This window comes from Rhinatrema bivittatum, chromosome 3 (genome assembly GCF_901001135.1).
Source record: "Rhinatrema bivittatum chromosome 3, aRhiBiv1.1, whole genome shotgun sequence".
In the NCBI taxonomy this organism is placed as follows: Eukaryota; Metazoa; Chordata; class Amphibia; order Gymnophiona; family Rhinatrematidae; genus Rhinatrema; species Rhinatrema bivittatum.
Genome location: NC_042617.1, coordinates 213,294,124 through 213,309,189, shown reverse-complemented (window position 1 = coordinate 213,309,189; position 15,066 = coordinate 213,294,124). Strand labels below are relative to the sequence as shown.

Sequence of the window (15,066 nt, the reverse complement as noted above, 5' to 3'; positions counted from 1 at the left end):
AGGGGCCAACAGTGAAGCCCCAGGGAGCAGCCATGTTACTGGACTTTTCTATGCTCCCTTGCTTATGGACACAGAGACCCAGTTCAGTGAGCAGGAGGAGGAGCAGCAGCAGCATAGCCTGCTCCTGGAAAGCCTAGGCTCAGCAAGCCCACTGAATGTGAGCATGAATATTTATGGGACACTGTTTAGCCAGTGCCACCTCTGGCACTGGCTAAACAGTCCTAAACATGAATATTTATGGGACACTCTTTAGCCAGTGCCACCTCACTCCAGCACACTACATCGCTAGCATAAGGCAGCAGGCATTGTGGTAGAGCAGCCCACCAGCCCTGTCATGCCCCTTCTGGAGCCCGAAACCTCATCTTGCCATATTAGTAGCATAGCACCAGCACCATCTCCAGCACTAGCACCACCAGCAGCACAATCACAGACACAAACCTCCATGCACGAGCAGCTGGACTGGCAAGAAAGGAGCCATCATGTCAACCCACACCACATACAGGCAGAGCTATAACGCCTGAAGAGTCATGTCAATGGGCACATCCAGATCCTACATGCCCAGGTGGCAGTGAAGGTACAGGCTCTCACAACAATGACACAGATGCTACAAAGAATGCCGGAGCCTGCATCTGTGCCTTCCTCAACATCACAGGACTCATCGGCATGCAGCAGTCCCTGGCCCAAGAGACAACCCAGGGGTAGGCCTCCCAAGGACATGCTGCCCCCAAGTAGCAAGTCACAGCATAGCAAAGGGCCATGAAAGATGCAATCAGCTGGCCTCTAACGGCTAAGAACAAGACTTGTTGGACAAGCCTGGCCAGGTCTCTGTACAGAGTTCCTGTGCAGGCTAGATGGAAGAAACCTGCTGGGCCCATTCTGACTACCTGTGCTCACCACTGTTGTCCTGAGGTCTACTTCCAATGCCCTCCTCGATGCTCTGCCCTTACTCCAGCCTCTTTGAGGCTGTCTCCAGTCATGGTCCAGCTGCTGTCTCTTCTCATAATGTCTCATCTCTTGCTCCTGATGCTGGTATCTCATCTCATCCCTTCCCGCTGCTATCTTCATGCTAATGTCTTCTCCTGACGCTGCTGCCTCCATGCTGCTGTGTCTTCTTCTGGTCCTCAGCTACCATGCTGTGCTCTTTGGTCCTGATCCTGCTGCCTTCTTGGTGAACTGTTCTGCCTTGGCCCTTAAACTGTTCCTCTTTAAGTGCACTCTTTCTACATGGACTGTCTGGGGCCTTTTTCTTGCATGTAAGCGAAGGATGACCTTACAGGAATTATACAGATCCCCAAGCCAGGCCAGTACAGGGATTGCAGCCAATCTGTGGAAATCTGCCTGGTTCCAAGCAGCAGCAGCAGCAGCAGCCTTCATGGCCCTCTGCTTTTGGCCTGTGAGAATTCTGTACACAACACAGCTCCTTTAATGATTTTTGCAATTTTGTCCTGGATCTCCTTTTTAAGTTAAAGAAAATTTCAGTTGAACATCATCCTTGCACTCCATGTTTTATTCAAGAGTGCCTTGTTCCTCATAGAAGATTTCTCTATTGTAAGTATTTGCCAACCACTGACAGAGCAAGATCTTGGGGTGTGAATTCATGACTAAAACTGTGCTACCCACTACTGCCCCCAGAGCCCAGGAGGTTGCACCCTACCCCTGCCGGATGAGCCCCAGCATTTCCGGAGGCAGGTATGGACAGTGTGTGAGAGGAAGAGAGATCAGGGATTCTGAGGACTACTCTTAATCCAGTGTACCCTACAAGGGAGGGTTATTGTTTGAAGAAAGAAATTGAATGGCATTTGTAATATTTACATAATGCTTTTCCTTTTTTATACTTGGGCATTCTGACATCCAGTAGTGCAGTAGCTTTGCATCATTTTTCATTGGATGTGGAGTATGAATGAACCAATCAGCATTTCCATATAGCAGGATTTAGGCAGTGTAGCCATTTTGTCTGCCTTATGGAACAATGAGACGTGGAGTCTGGTGAGATACTGTTACATGGGTTTTGTGATCAGTAATTGTGGGGGAACAGTGGTTTTAAGGCGTTTAGTTCTGATTTTTGTGTTTATTTTTACAGTAGATAAGGAATCCCTGATGCAGGCACAAGCTGATAAAACACTGTCAGTGTAGGGGAGTCTCTATGGGACTAACCTCTCTGCTTTTCTGAACAACTGCTTATGGACAGCGTTTCGAATCTTAAGAAATCTGCACCGAACTTTGGAGGGTGAGGTTTATAAATAAGTTTATAATAAATAAAGAATTGAATTTAGACATACCATCTGATGTGATAAGCAACAAGCTAATTGGGTTTTAATTTTTTATGCATACACATTTTTATATGCAGTAGTTTGAAAAAATACATAAAATTTGTGACTCTTTAGATATTTTTGATTATATGATTGATCCATTGCCCTTGAGAGTTTCTACAGTGTTTGGTCTTAGTGAAAAAATACAGGAGTGCTATTCTTTGGCTATAATCAGCAGCCAAGAAAAGTTTTTAAATAAATAAATAAATAAATAAATAAATAAATAAATGTATTCTGTTACCAGTTTTTGCTTTTCCACTAATGTTTCCCAAATGTCCCTCCATTTTCCCAAATGTCCCTCCACCTTTTTTTGATTTGCTATATTGTTGACCATGCTACATCTACATAAACCTACTTATTAGCTCCGTTGTCATGGGTCAGCGCTATAGATATACATGCTATCATTTTGTCTGGCACTTTCAATTTCTGTTCATCTACATATTAAGGCTTTCTGTTGTAAAGTCAGTATGCTCTAGGTGCCAAAGCTTTTGAGACTAATTATTAACTTAATTACCATCACATTATTATAAAACTTCATCTTCATGTAGAAGGTTCATAAACAGCCTTATACATATTGTAAAAGCAGAAAATTTACCTGATTCTCCAGTGTCTTGTGGACTATCATTCTCTTCAGGCTAAAAATAAAAAAAATAAAAAAATTAAGCCTTCAATGATCTGAAATATTGTATTCAACAAAATACATTATGTCAGATTTATCAAATCAGTATATTTTTTTTATTCTGATCTCTGTTGTTTAGAGATGCAGTAGATTTTAGCAAAATCTTGAAAAAGGTATTGTGAATGACCTTGATGGGATATGGAGAGAATGGGGTGGATAGGAATGATCAATCTCTGCTCCGTAAATGGTAAATTGAGCATAGCAATTGGTCTAATTATGTAACACGACTGTATGCTAAAATTCTGTGTAACCCCCTTTTCCTCAGGGATCACCTTCAGAGCTGCAGAGAGATGCAAGTGCCACTGCTGCAACCCTGGGAACAAATAAAGTCCAACAGGGATAGCCAATTGGGGACCAGACTGTCTCTGGGAGGTTCAAGGGAAGACTTATCAAAACATAAAGTCCAATGTCCACACTTCTAGTTGGTTTCAAAATAGAAGATGATATTTTGTATATCCAAATGAAAACAGATAATTCCTTCAGGAAAAAGCTTTACCCAAGGCAAGTCTTGCCTCACAAATCTGCTTCACTTTTTTGAAGGAGTTAATAAACATGTGGATAAAGGTGAACCAGTAGATACAGTATACTTGGATTTTCAGAAGGCGTTTGACAAAGTTCTTCATGAGAGGCTTCTAGGAAAAATAAAAAGTCAAGGGATAGGTGGCGATATCCTTTCATGGATTACAAACTGGCTAAAAGAAAGGAAACAGAGAGTAGGATTAAATGGACAATTTTCTCAGTGGAAGGGAGTGGGCAGTGGAGTGCCTCAGGGATCTGTATTGGGACCCTTACTTTTCAATATATTTATAAATGATCTGGAAAGAAATACGAGTGAGGTAATCAAATTTGCAGATGATACAAAATTGTTCAGAGTAGTTAAATCACAAGCAGATTGTGATAAATTGCAGGAAGATCTTGTGAGACTGGAAAATTTGGGCATCGAAATGGCAGATGAAATTTAATATGGATAAGTGCAAGGTGATGCGTATAGGGAAAAATAAACCATGCTATAGTTACACAATGTTAGGTTCCATATTAGGTGCTACCACCCATGAAAGAGATCTAGGCGTCATATGGATAACACATTGAAATCGTCTGTTCAGTGTGCTGCGGCAGTCAAAAATGCAATCAGAATGTTGGGAATTATTAGAAAGGGAATGGTGAATAAAACAGAAAATATCATAATGCCTCTGTATCGCTCCATGGTGAGACCGCACCTTGAATACTGTGTACAATTCTGGTCGCCGCATCTCAAAGATATAGTTGCAAAGGAGAAGGTACAGAGAAGGGCGACCAAAATGATAAGGGGAATGGAACCGCTCCCCTATGAGGAAAGACTAAAGAGGTTAGGACTTTTCAGCTTGGAGAAGAGATGGCTGAGGGGGGATATGATAGAGGTGTTTAAAATCATGAGAGGTCTAGAATGGGTAGATGTGAATCAATTATTTACTCTTTCAGATAATAGAAGGACTAGGGGGCACTCCATGAAGTTAGCGTGTGGCACGTTTAAAACTAATTGGAGAAAGTTCTTTTTCACTCAATGCACAATTAAACTCTGGAATTTGTTGCCAGAGGATGTGGTTAGTGCAGTTAGTGTAGCTGTGTTTAAAAAAGGATTGAATAAGTCCTTGGAAGAGAAGTCCATTACCTGCTATTAATTAAGTTGACTTAGAATATTTCCACTGCTATTACTAGCAACAGTAGCATGGAATAGACTTAATTTTTGGGTACTTGCCAGGTTCTTATGGCCTGAATTGGCCACTGTTGGAAACAGGATGCTGGGCTTGATGGACCCTTGGTCTAATAGTTTTGATCCTGAATGAATGTTACCCCAAAAGCTTTGGGGCTGAAGGGTGAATTGGAGCCTCATCTTCAAAAAAATATTTGAAGACAGGGAAGAAATTTGAGTGGGTGAACTATAAGAACATAAGAACATGCCATTGTGCCTTCTGCAGATTTGATCACTTCACTCCTTGCTCCCCTTGCAGATCATTAATGAATAAGACAACTGTTACAATTTCAGGCCAAGGAGGCCTTGGGCCAGGACCTCCTACCTTCTAACGCCGGGCCCCGAGCTTGTTCCCTACTGCTTTCACGGTGGCAGGCAGCCCTTTTTGCAGCCGTGCCGCTGCTGCGTGCCCCGGTTCCTCTGGCGCGGTGAGGGGTTCCACTTTGCCAGCCCGCATCTCCTCTCCTCTGCTGGCGGCTGCCGCCACTGCCCATGTGGCCATCGTTGCCTTCCTTGGCGTTCAGCTCCTAGGCGTGCATGCATGCCTCATGCCGAGATTTAAAGGGGCCGCTGCGGGAAAAGCTCCCGCGGCCCCTACTGATGACATCAGTGACTCAGAGTATTTAAGCAAGCTGTGCCAGTCACAGCTTGCTTGGCTACAGGTCACCTCGCTTGTCCTTAGCGTAGTTCTTGAGTTGCCGTGTTCCTGCTTGTTCCTGATCTGAGTTCCAGTCTCCGTTCCTACTTGTTCCTGAACCTGAGTTCCAGTATCTGTTCCTGCCTTGCCTTAGTTCCTTCGCCCTGCTCTTTGGACTGACTTTGGCTTTGACTCCTGGACCAGACCCAACTACGAGTTTGCCACCTGCATCTGACCCCTGGACCAGACCTGACTTCTCTTGTTGCCTGCTGTGACCCCTGGACTGAATCCTCACTGTTTCTTGTCTCGCTCCACATTTGGCTGTCCCGGGGATTATCTACGCTGAGGTCCACCTAAGACCAGCCGGCCCTGGCACCCAAGGGCTCAACCTGTGGGGAACGAGGGCTGGTATCGGCGAAGTCCCTGCTTGCCTCTGCTTCCTGTTTGGCCTCACCTCCTGACGGTGGGAACCTGTGGGGTCTTCCCTCACAGGTAGTGCTTACCCCACCTCGGATCAAGGGTCCACCTCCCACCTCTGCAACAACACTAGTCCAGTACAGACTCCTGGGGCACATCACTATCTATTTCTCACTCTCTGTTGTGAAAAGTGGGATCTATTTACTAAAGTGCACTAACACAGGGTTTTAATGAACTTTGGCTACCTCTGTATTCATTAAACTGCAGTAATTGTATATTTTGGGAAAACCTTACTGGTCTCTTGTTTTTCCTTTTCCTTTTTTAATTTCCTAAAAAATAAGTTTATTGCCCTTACAACGGTTCCTTTTCATTTCCATCACTCTTGCTTTGGTTCTGACAGCTGTCAGCAGAGAGAATACATGAATATTAAATATTGATACAACTGAGAGTTTTACCAGCATTTACTATCCAGGCCCACAGAAGAAGGAAAAAGCTTCTCCCCACCAGCTTGAATGGGCTCTTTTGGGGTTAGCAGGTGGGGGTGGGAGGTTCAGGGATGAGACTGTGAATTGGGGGAGGGGGGGCAGGATGGGGCCAGCTTGACCCTCTATAATTTTTACTTTATTGGGGGGATGGAGGGAGGCAGCATTGGCTGCATTTTGTTGGCTTTTTTCTGTTATCTGGCTAATTTTAGGGCTGGGCTTTTCCTATTGCTTAATTTTACCCACTTAGTACTAATATTCAGCATTAGCCAGGTAAATTTAAACCACACTCCTGATCTGCCCCACCCTGCCTCTTTTTTAGCTGGCAAACTTTTAGCCAGGTAATGAGTCGCCCGGCTAAAACTTAAGGGGCGGATTTTAAAAGGCCCGCGCGCGCCGGCGGCCTATTTTGCATAGGCCGCCGGCGCGCGTAAAGCCCCGGGACGCGCGTAAGTCCCGGGGCTTTCGAAAAGGGGAGGGAGGGGGCATGTCCGGGGGCGTTCCCGAAACGATGCGGCGTTTTGGGGGCTGGCCTGTGGGCGTGGTGCTGGCCCGGGGCATGGTCGAGGCCTCTGGACCAGCCCCCGGGACCGGAGGACGGAGCGGGGCTGCCGGCAACGCACTCAAAGTTACGCCTGCTTTCAGCAGGCGTAACTTTGCCGACAAAGGTAGGGGGGGGTTTTAGATAGGGCCGGGGGGGTGGGTTAGGTAGGGGAAGGGAGGCGAAGGTGGGGGGAGGGGAAGGTGGGGGGAGGGCGAAGGAAAGTTCCCTCCGAGGCCGCTCCGAAATTGGAGCGGCCTCGGAGGGAACAGGCAGCGCGCGCTGGGCTCGGCGCGCGCAGGTTGCACAAATGTGCACCACCTTGCGTGCGCCGACCCCGGATTTTATAAGATATGCGCGGCTACGCGCATAGCCGCGCCTGGTGCGCCTGGTGCGCGAACAAAAGTACGCGATCGCGCAAGTATTTAAAATCTACCCCTAAGTCATTCAGCAGGGTAAGAAATGTAAAACTAGAGAGATTATCCAGCTAAATCCTGAACTTAGCCATACAAATCCTTTTGAATATTGATCTCTATAGGCCTATTTGGCATCTACAATCGGCAGAGAATTGCTTTTAAAAATCCCCGCACTGTCAGAAATAAAATTATCAATGAATAGGAATAGGTCTTTCTATTAGTCTGATACAAGGAAACCAGCTTCCTTGAGAGGTTCAGATTTCAAAAGATTTATTGTCCTTTAGGAAAGCCCTAAGAACTTGGCTTTTCCAGCAACTCTTGCCTAGTTTTCGTTACGGCTCCAGTCTGGGCAGAGTGAGGGAGACATCACCCTTGGAGTGGCACAGGATGGCAGGGTGAGGCTGGAGCAAGGGTTGGGCAGTCTGGTAATGCTGGTGCAAGGCTTGGACAATCTGGTACATCTGAAGTAAGGTTTGGACATGTTGGTAAGGCTAATGTGTGGCTGGAACCAAAGCTTGGACTGGAACTGTGTGCAGATAAGACTGAATAGGCTTAGACTAGGACAGTGTGCAAGTAAGGCTGGATCTGAGACACAGATTGGAACAGAATGCAAGTAAGATTGGAACAGTTTTAAACTGGAACAGCATGCAAGTAAGGCTGGAACTGAGGCACAGACAAGAACAGTGTGCAGGTAAGACTGGAACTCTGGAACAGCATGTAGGTAAGACTGGAACTCAGGCTGGGACAGGAAAGGACTAAGACAGAACAGGACAAGGGAAAACAAGAACAACACAAAACATGGAAATTAAAGCCTAAAGGCAGCAATACAGGAAGGCCCCAAGTGATAAGACAGAATCCTAGAGAAGCCACAGGATTAGGCAAGGCTTGGATAGACCAGAAGTCAGGGAAAGGCCTAGAAAGGCCGCAGAGCAATGTAGAGAGCAATAAGACCCTAAGGCTACAAAGTTAGGCAAGACTGAGGTCAGGAGACCCGGAGGCTATGAGGCAAGGTAAGGCAAAGCTGAGATCAGAAGGCCCAAAGGCCTTAGGGCAAGGCAAGACAAGGTTGTGTTTAGAAGGTCCGTAGGCCACAAGGCAAGACATGGAAAGACCTGGGTGGGCCACAAGGCAAAGGTGGCTAAGGCAGGGAGCCAATAGAGACTCGATGCAGAACATTGGGGAAAGAGACAGATTTAAGTAGAGCTGGAGTCTGGGTATGGTGCAGGCAGGAAGGAGGAGCTTGGCCCTCCCTGGTGGAGGGAAGGCTGCACAGCAGCCAAAACTAACAGTTTTGAAGAATGTACTCCTGTGTTAAATGAAATGGTCCAAAACAGTGACATGTGAGGACCCATAATATTGACATAATAGGAAGGAAAATCTTACCATGAGGGTTAACCAATTTTTATTGCTAATTGAAGGGCAGGCTTTGATGATTTTATTGCTTATTTATTTAGTGGTGAAAATGATAAATTGATTGTCATTGATTATTGTAATTTATTGCTGTGTTATTCTTGATATAATGTTGGATTCCTTTTATAGCTTTTTTGATTTTAATGGTATTTATTGTTGTAAACTTGCCTTGGGTAGTGACAAAATGGAAAGGTGGTTTTAATAATAATTGATTTTTTTTTCTTTTTTTGTTGACTTGTGTTGCAGAATTAATTTTATCGGTTTCGGTTTTCTTTGGATTGATGGGATCCTATAATGTGATTTTTTTTTTCATTTAATTCTTGCTAAATTTCTTTCACTATTTGCTTGATTATGTATTATTGAAACGATAAATGAAAAATGATAATGTACACAGTCTTGATTTGTTGATCAAATTCAGTGTATCCATTGATGATGTTGAAGGGATGTGTGTTTGCAGCTTTCAGGATTATTAGTACAACAAACTTCTTGAGTGGAACCAATGGAAGAAGTTTATACATAAATCCTATATTTACAGTAAGGCCATCTCTCCATTCCCTGGGTATTGTTTTGTCTATTTATATATTTATTTATTTGCTTATTTATTTTAATGTATTTATTACCCACTCCTCCATAAAATAAGTCCAGGGTGTAGTATAATAAAATGAAAAAAAAAAACCCCCTAACAATCCAAAACCACATTCTAGCCCTTGGAGCTGAAGAGATACAGAGCTCTTGGACTGTAGAGTGCAGAGCCATTGCTCTGCTGAGTATCTATAGTGCTTAACCAATGGAGGCAAAGGCGTCATTAAATAAATGGTGCTTACCTTATCGCTGCCAGCAAGGACATCGCAGCGTCTGCCTCCTCGCCACCCCGACTCCGCCCCTTGCTGCCCCGACTCCGCCCCCGGCAAGCTATCGCATGCCAAAAGGGACTTTTGGTGTGCGATAGCCGCTTATCGCCCGTGATAAGCTATAGAAAATAACCCCCTAAGTAAGATAATTTGCCTTTACCTTATGGGGGTTTATTGGCTTTGGCAAGTTCAAATGACTTTATTTATTTGTTTGTCTATCTATCTATTTATTTCAGTGGTTCTCAACCCTGTCCTGGGGACCCCCCCAGCCAGTCGGGTTTTCATGATATCCACAATGAATATGCATGAGAGAAAATTTGCATACACTGCCTCCATAACATGCAAATTTTCTCTCATGCATATTCATTGTGGGTATCATGAAAACCCGACTGGCTGGGGGGGGTCCCCAGGATAGGGTTGAGAACCACTGATTTATTTGGAAACATTTGTTGCCCGCCTATATCAGAACAACTGTGCTAGGAGATTTTCAGCATTTACATAATACAATATCAAAATGCAATCACATGATCAAAGTAAAACAACCTTAAAATACACAATCATAATATTAAAATACTTGATCATTTTACTGAAAAGCTACTTGAAAAAGGTGGGCTTTCATTTGTTTTCTAAAAACACAAAAATCACTTATGAAATGCAGGGAGGCAGGCAATTGGTTCCACAAGGTGGAGCCTATAACTGAAAAGGCCCGTGGCCTTGTAACTTGTAAATGACTGTCTCTGATAGGTGAGACAGCAAATAAATTTGGTCCTGAAAGTGAAATGACCTTGTTGATAAATATGGTTTTAACTAGTCACCGGTAATTGAAATACTCCCACAACTTTTAGCCATTTCAATCATTGTAGGCTTTTGGCAACCTGAAGTATTAAAGTTTATTGGGCTATATAGAGATTAAAGACATTATTTCTCCCCTGATTCAGATATCTGTCAAAACACAGGCCATATGATGTTCATGCTCCAGAAATGGATTTCATGTCCCTACTCTGCTCCAGCTCTTTACAAAGTCCCTGTGTGTGTTTGATTTGCTTTTTGTGGGAAGTGGAATGGATGCCTAAATAATGACTCAAAAAGGGCAGATTATTTTACTTCTATATTTATTATGACAATTATTTATAACATGTTTTAGTGCATATATTAAAACGTAAACAAAAAATAAGATTATAATCTTCTTGGGACCCAGGATTAAAATTACTGACTGCTATAGTGTTTTATACTCATTTTGCACTTGTATTTATTTAGATTTATCTTGCTCTGTTTCATTGCTAGCTCACAATGAATTAAATTCAGGTATAGTAGATATTTATGAGTGTTATGCTTCCTGCCATTTGAATCTTTCCAAATGTTATGCTTCACGTTATCATTTGCCAAATATCATATTCAAAATTGTATAATAAACTTTGGTAGCATTTTTCTTACCTGCATTATCCTTCCACAATCAGAAGTAAGAGTCCTGATGGTAACAGATGATATTTGCAGTGTAATTTGATTTGTTAGATATTCATCATCTAAAAAGAAATAAATGATTATTAAATAAATGCCTCTCGTTCACTCCAAGGAAAGGGGAGTTATCAATGGTGCGCCACAGGGATCAGTTCTTGGTCTGGTTCTGGTTAACATTTTGAAAATGCAGAAGGGCTATTGGGAAAGATTTGCCTTTTCATGGATGATACCAAAATCTATAATAGGCCCTAGGTAGACACCCAGGAAAGTATGGAAAAATGAGAAGGGATCTAGCAAACCTTGAGAAATGGTCTAGAGCAAGGATTTCAAATCTTGGTCCTCAAGCTCCACAAACCGAATAGATTTTCAGAATATTCCTAATAAATATGCATGGCATTGAAGTGCATACAAGGACACTGTCAGAATTCATGAAAACATGGGACAAGCACAGAGGATCTCTGAGAGATAGAAAGCAGCTATAATGGTGAGTAGAAGATGTGGATAGGCAGGCTGGATAGGCCATATGGTCTTTATCTGTATTCATGTTCTCTGTTTCTATTCACTAACATATAATTTACAATTAGTGTAGGCATACATTGTTTATGAAATATGGCCAGGTGGCATTTTTTAGATACCTGCAGTATTGACCCAGCTTACTGACCATTTAGACAAACATGATTTATTAGATCCTCATCAATATGGATTCAGACATGGTCTCAACACTGAACTTCTCCTCTGATCTTTAACAGATACACTCAGAAGCGGCATTGATTCTGGCAAACAATATCTCCTTGTCTCCTTAGACATTTCGTCCGCATTCGACATGATCATGACATACTGCTCTACCGTCTTCAAGAATTCGGTCTCAATGGCGCAGTTCTCACCTGATTTCGCTCGTATCTTTCTCAATGTTCTCAGTCTGTCAAGTTCAACAATAAATGTTCTTCTCTTTCCCATATTAAGACTGGTTTTCTCCAGGGCTCTGCACATTCCTCAGCTCTTTTCAATATATACTTAGCTCCTATCCTTTCCTCCCTGACTACTTGTTACAAATTGTATGCCAACAACATACAATTTGTTATTGGCATTGACTCTTCATGGAAGCACACTTTGAAAAATCTTCAAATTTGCTTTTCTGCTATCACATCCTGGCTCAAACACAACAAGTTATCCCTAAACATGTTTAAAACTGAATTTCTAGTCATTCAACCTTTAATGAAAAACTCATAACTCTAAAAGGTCATTCATTTCCCATTCAAAACCATATCAGAAGTCTAGGTATCCTTATCGATAACACTCTCTCATTTCATCCACAAATTAAGCAAGTCATTTCACAAGGTTTTTACAGACTTCGTATTCTTTCCAATGTTAAAAAACCTACTACATCCACCAGACTTTCATACCGTGCTTCAAGCCTCCATCTTTCCAATTCTTGACTAGTGCAATAGCTTATACATTGGCATCTCACAAACTCATATCATATCCTTTCAACTTTTGCTTAATTCTGCCGCATGGCTCATTACTGGTACTAAACGATACGAACACATTACTCCCACCTTAGTGGTATTACACTGGCTCTCAATCAATGAACACACCAAATACAAAATTGGAATGCTCGTATACAAATTTCTTAATGATAAAAAATGTCACTGGGTGAACATGATTTTAAAATTCTATCGACCAACTAGACTTCTCCGCTCTTCGCAAAGAAGTTTACTGGAAATTCCATCACCAAAACTAGCCAAACTTCACATTACTTGTGAGTATATTTTCTTTGTCGCAGCACCAACCCTATGGAATTCATTTCCAATAGAAATCAGACAATGTGATTCGCTCGATCAATTCAGAAATTACATTAAGACCTTTTTATTTAATTTAGCTTATGGTTAAGTTTGTTTTTATCATTTAACTCTTGTGTTCATCAACTGTTTTAACTTAATATTTCTTATTTTTTTACACCATTGTAACTCATCTTAAGTTTTAATTTTAATTGTATGTTGTTTTATTTCTTGTTTTCTTATTCAAATTGTGTATGTTATTTTGTTCACCGCCTAGGTCTTTTTAAGTTTTAGGTGATTTATAAATCTTAATAAATGCAAATGTAATTTCCTGATACACAGTACATTTTAAAGAGGATCCATATAACTGCATTGTGGTAAGGAAACCATTGTTTCTGGAGCAATTTAATTGGTACAAACATTTATTTCTTTTTGCCCAGCAGGTTCCTTTCCTCTATTCCTTTGGGCTTGCAGGTCCTATGAGCATTAACAACTGTATACAGTTTAAAATTCTGGTTAAAGAGTGGGTCACCTGGATTTTGCCTTTTTTACTTTTCAAAATTTGACAGCTTATATAGCAAATCATCTGGGTCATTCATCAAGCTGTATTAGGCCATTTTCACATGCTAAACGAGGTCTAACAAGCGATAAATAAGCAATGATTATTGGGTTGCATCTTAGTATTTAAATAACATAATGAGTATGCAGAACCTGGAAAATTCTGCAAATGAGGGACTTTACCACATTTTGCGGAAAAATATTGCATAACAACGCTGAATTTAACGAGGGTTATAACAACTTTTTGATTTGTGGTAGAGTGGAAAATACATTTTTATCATGTGACAATTGCTGTTATCGCAGACTGTGGCTATCACAGCCTTCTCTTGGACACAGCTATACAGCCCTGATGGGCCAATAAAAGCACCTTTTGTTACCATCTCTGTCTTTCTAAAGCTACAATGTTAGGGGGAAGGTAATAGTAGTGGGATTCTGGTGTTGCAATGGAGGTGGACCCTGGGGCCAAGGTAGGAAGGTAGGGTTGACACAACCCTTAGGTAAGGACATACGGGTCCCCACCATCAGCAGATGGAGTGGGCTGATAGGCAGAGGCCGCTGAAGCTTCACCTATACCAGCACTCGTTCGCCGTGGGTTGAGCCTTTGGGTGCCAGGGCTGGCAGGACTTAGGTGGGCCTCTGTGTTGAGTTGCAGGAGAAGTTGGTTCAGCCCAAAGACAGCAGGCGAGAGATGGTGCAGTCCTACTCTGGACTGGATAATGTCCTGGAAACTTGGACGCCAATGGAACAAAGGCAGATAGAGGGCGCTCGAGCAAAGATAGGCCGAAGCCTGATGAATCCACATCCAGGGAGTAGGCAGAAGAGGCTTCCAAAGCAGGCTTGAGTCAGGGCTGGCGGCAGTCCAGAGGTAGTGGCAAGCAAGGCTGAGGTCTGATCACGGAGATAATCAATGGCATAGTCGGACAAAGCGAAGGTCAGGGTCTGGAGATAGGCAATACGTAGTCAGGTGAAGCAGAGGTCTGGGTCTGGAGATAGGCTGTAGCGTAGTCAGGCGAAACAGAGGTCTGAGTCTGGAGATAGGCTGTAGCGTAGTCAGGCGAAACAGAGGTCTGAGTCTGGAGATAGGCTGTAGCGTAGTCAGGCGAAACAGAGGTCTGAGTCTGGAGATAGGCTGTAGCGTAGTCAGGCGAAACAGAGGTCTGAGTCTGGAGATAGGCTGTAGCGTAGTCAGGCGAAACAGAGGTCTGAGTCTGGAGATAGGCTGTAGCGTAGTCAGGCGAAGCAGAGGTCTGGGTCTGGAGATAGGCAGTAGTGTAGTCAGGCGAAGCAGAGGTCTGGGTCTGGAGATAGGCTGTAGCATAGTCAGGCAAAGCAGAGTCAAAGTCCTTGTAGTCAATCCAAAGCATAAGCAGGGCAGAAACGAGGAAACAATAACTGGGAACAACGAGGATCAGGAACTCAAGGAAGAGACAAATCTCTTAGTAGCAACAAGAACTCGACCAGCGAGGAGACCTGTTGCAAAGTCAATGCTATGGAGCGGAGCCTGAGCTTATATACTGAGAGTAAGTTGACATCATCATCCGGGGCCGCGGCCAGGTTCCTGCTGCGGTCCCTACATAAGGATCAGTGCTGCGTGTGCACGCACCTAGGGAGGGGCACAGCGCGGGTAGTAGTGTCTCTCCTTGGGCCATGCGGAGGTCAGGGTTTGCCCAGATGGGCACGATGATAGTTCATGAGGAGGGTTTTGTCCAGGTTGTTCTGATTGGCTCCCAAGAATTTTCTTCGGTCCATAACCCTCCCATGAAAGGAAGTATTCCCACCGGTGGCCCCCACGGCGGATGTC

At 43.3% G+C, this 15,066-nt stretch overlaps 1 protein-coding gene and 1 long non-coding RNA gene across 2 annotated transcripts in view; one reads left to right on the top strand and one right to left on the bottom strand.

Annotated features, from left to right (window-relative positions):
* Window positions 1–3,481, top strand: part of LOC115087236 — a 38,480-nt gene extending 34,999 nt beyond the window's left edge. The window contains exons 3-4 of the long non-coding RNA XR_003855467.1: window positions 2,081–2,227; window positions 3,254–3,481. This is a non-coding gene — a long non-coding RNA (uncharacterized LOC115087236). The remainder of the gene's footprint in view (window positions 1–2,080; window positions 2,228–3,253) is intronic.
* The window catches only part of EDARADD (EDAR associated death domain), a 205,474-nt gene that overhangs the window by 5,877 nt on the left and 184,531 nt on the right, over window positions 1–15,066 (bottom strand). The window contains exons 4-5 of the mRNA XM_029594164.1: window positions 10,906–10,994; window positions 2,905–2,944 (exon numbers count right to left, since the gene is read on the bottom strand). Of these exons, the coding sequence (XP_029450024.1) occupies window positions 2,905–2,944; window positions 10,906–10,994 (129 nt within the window). The remainder of the gene's footprint in view (window positions 1–2,904; window positions 2,945–10,905; window positions 10,995–15,066) is intronic.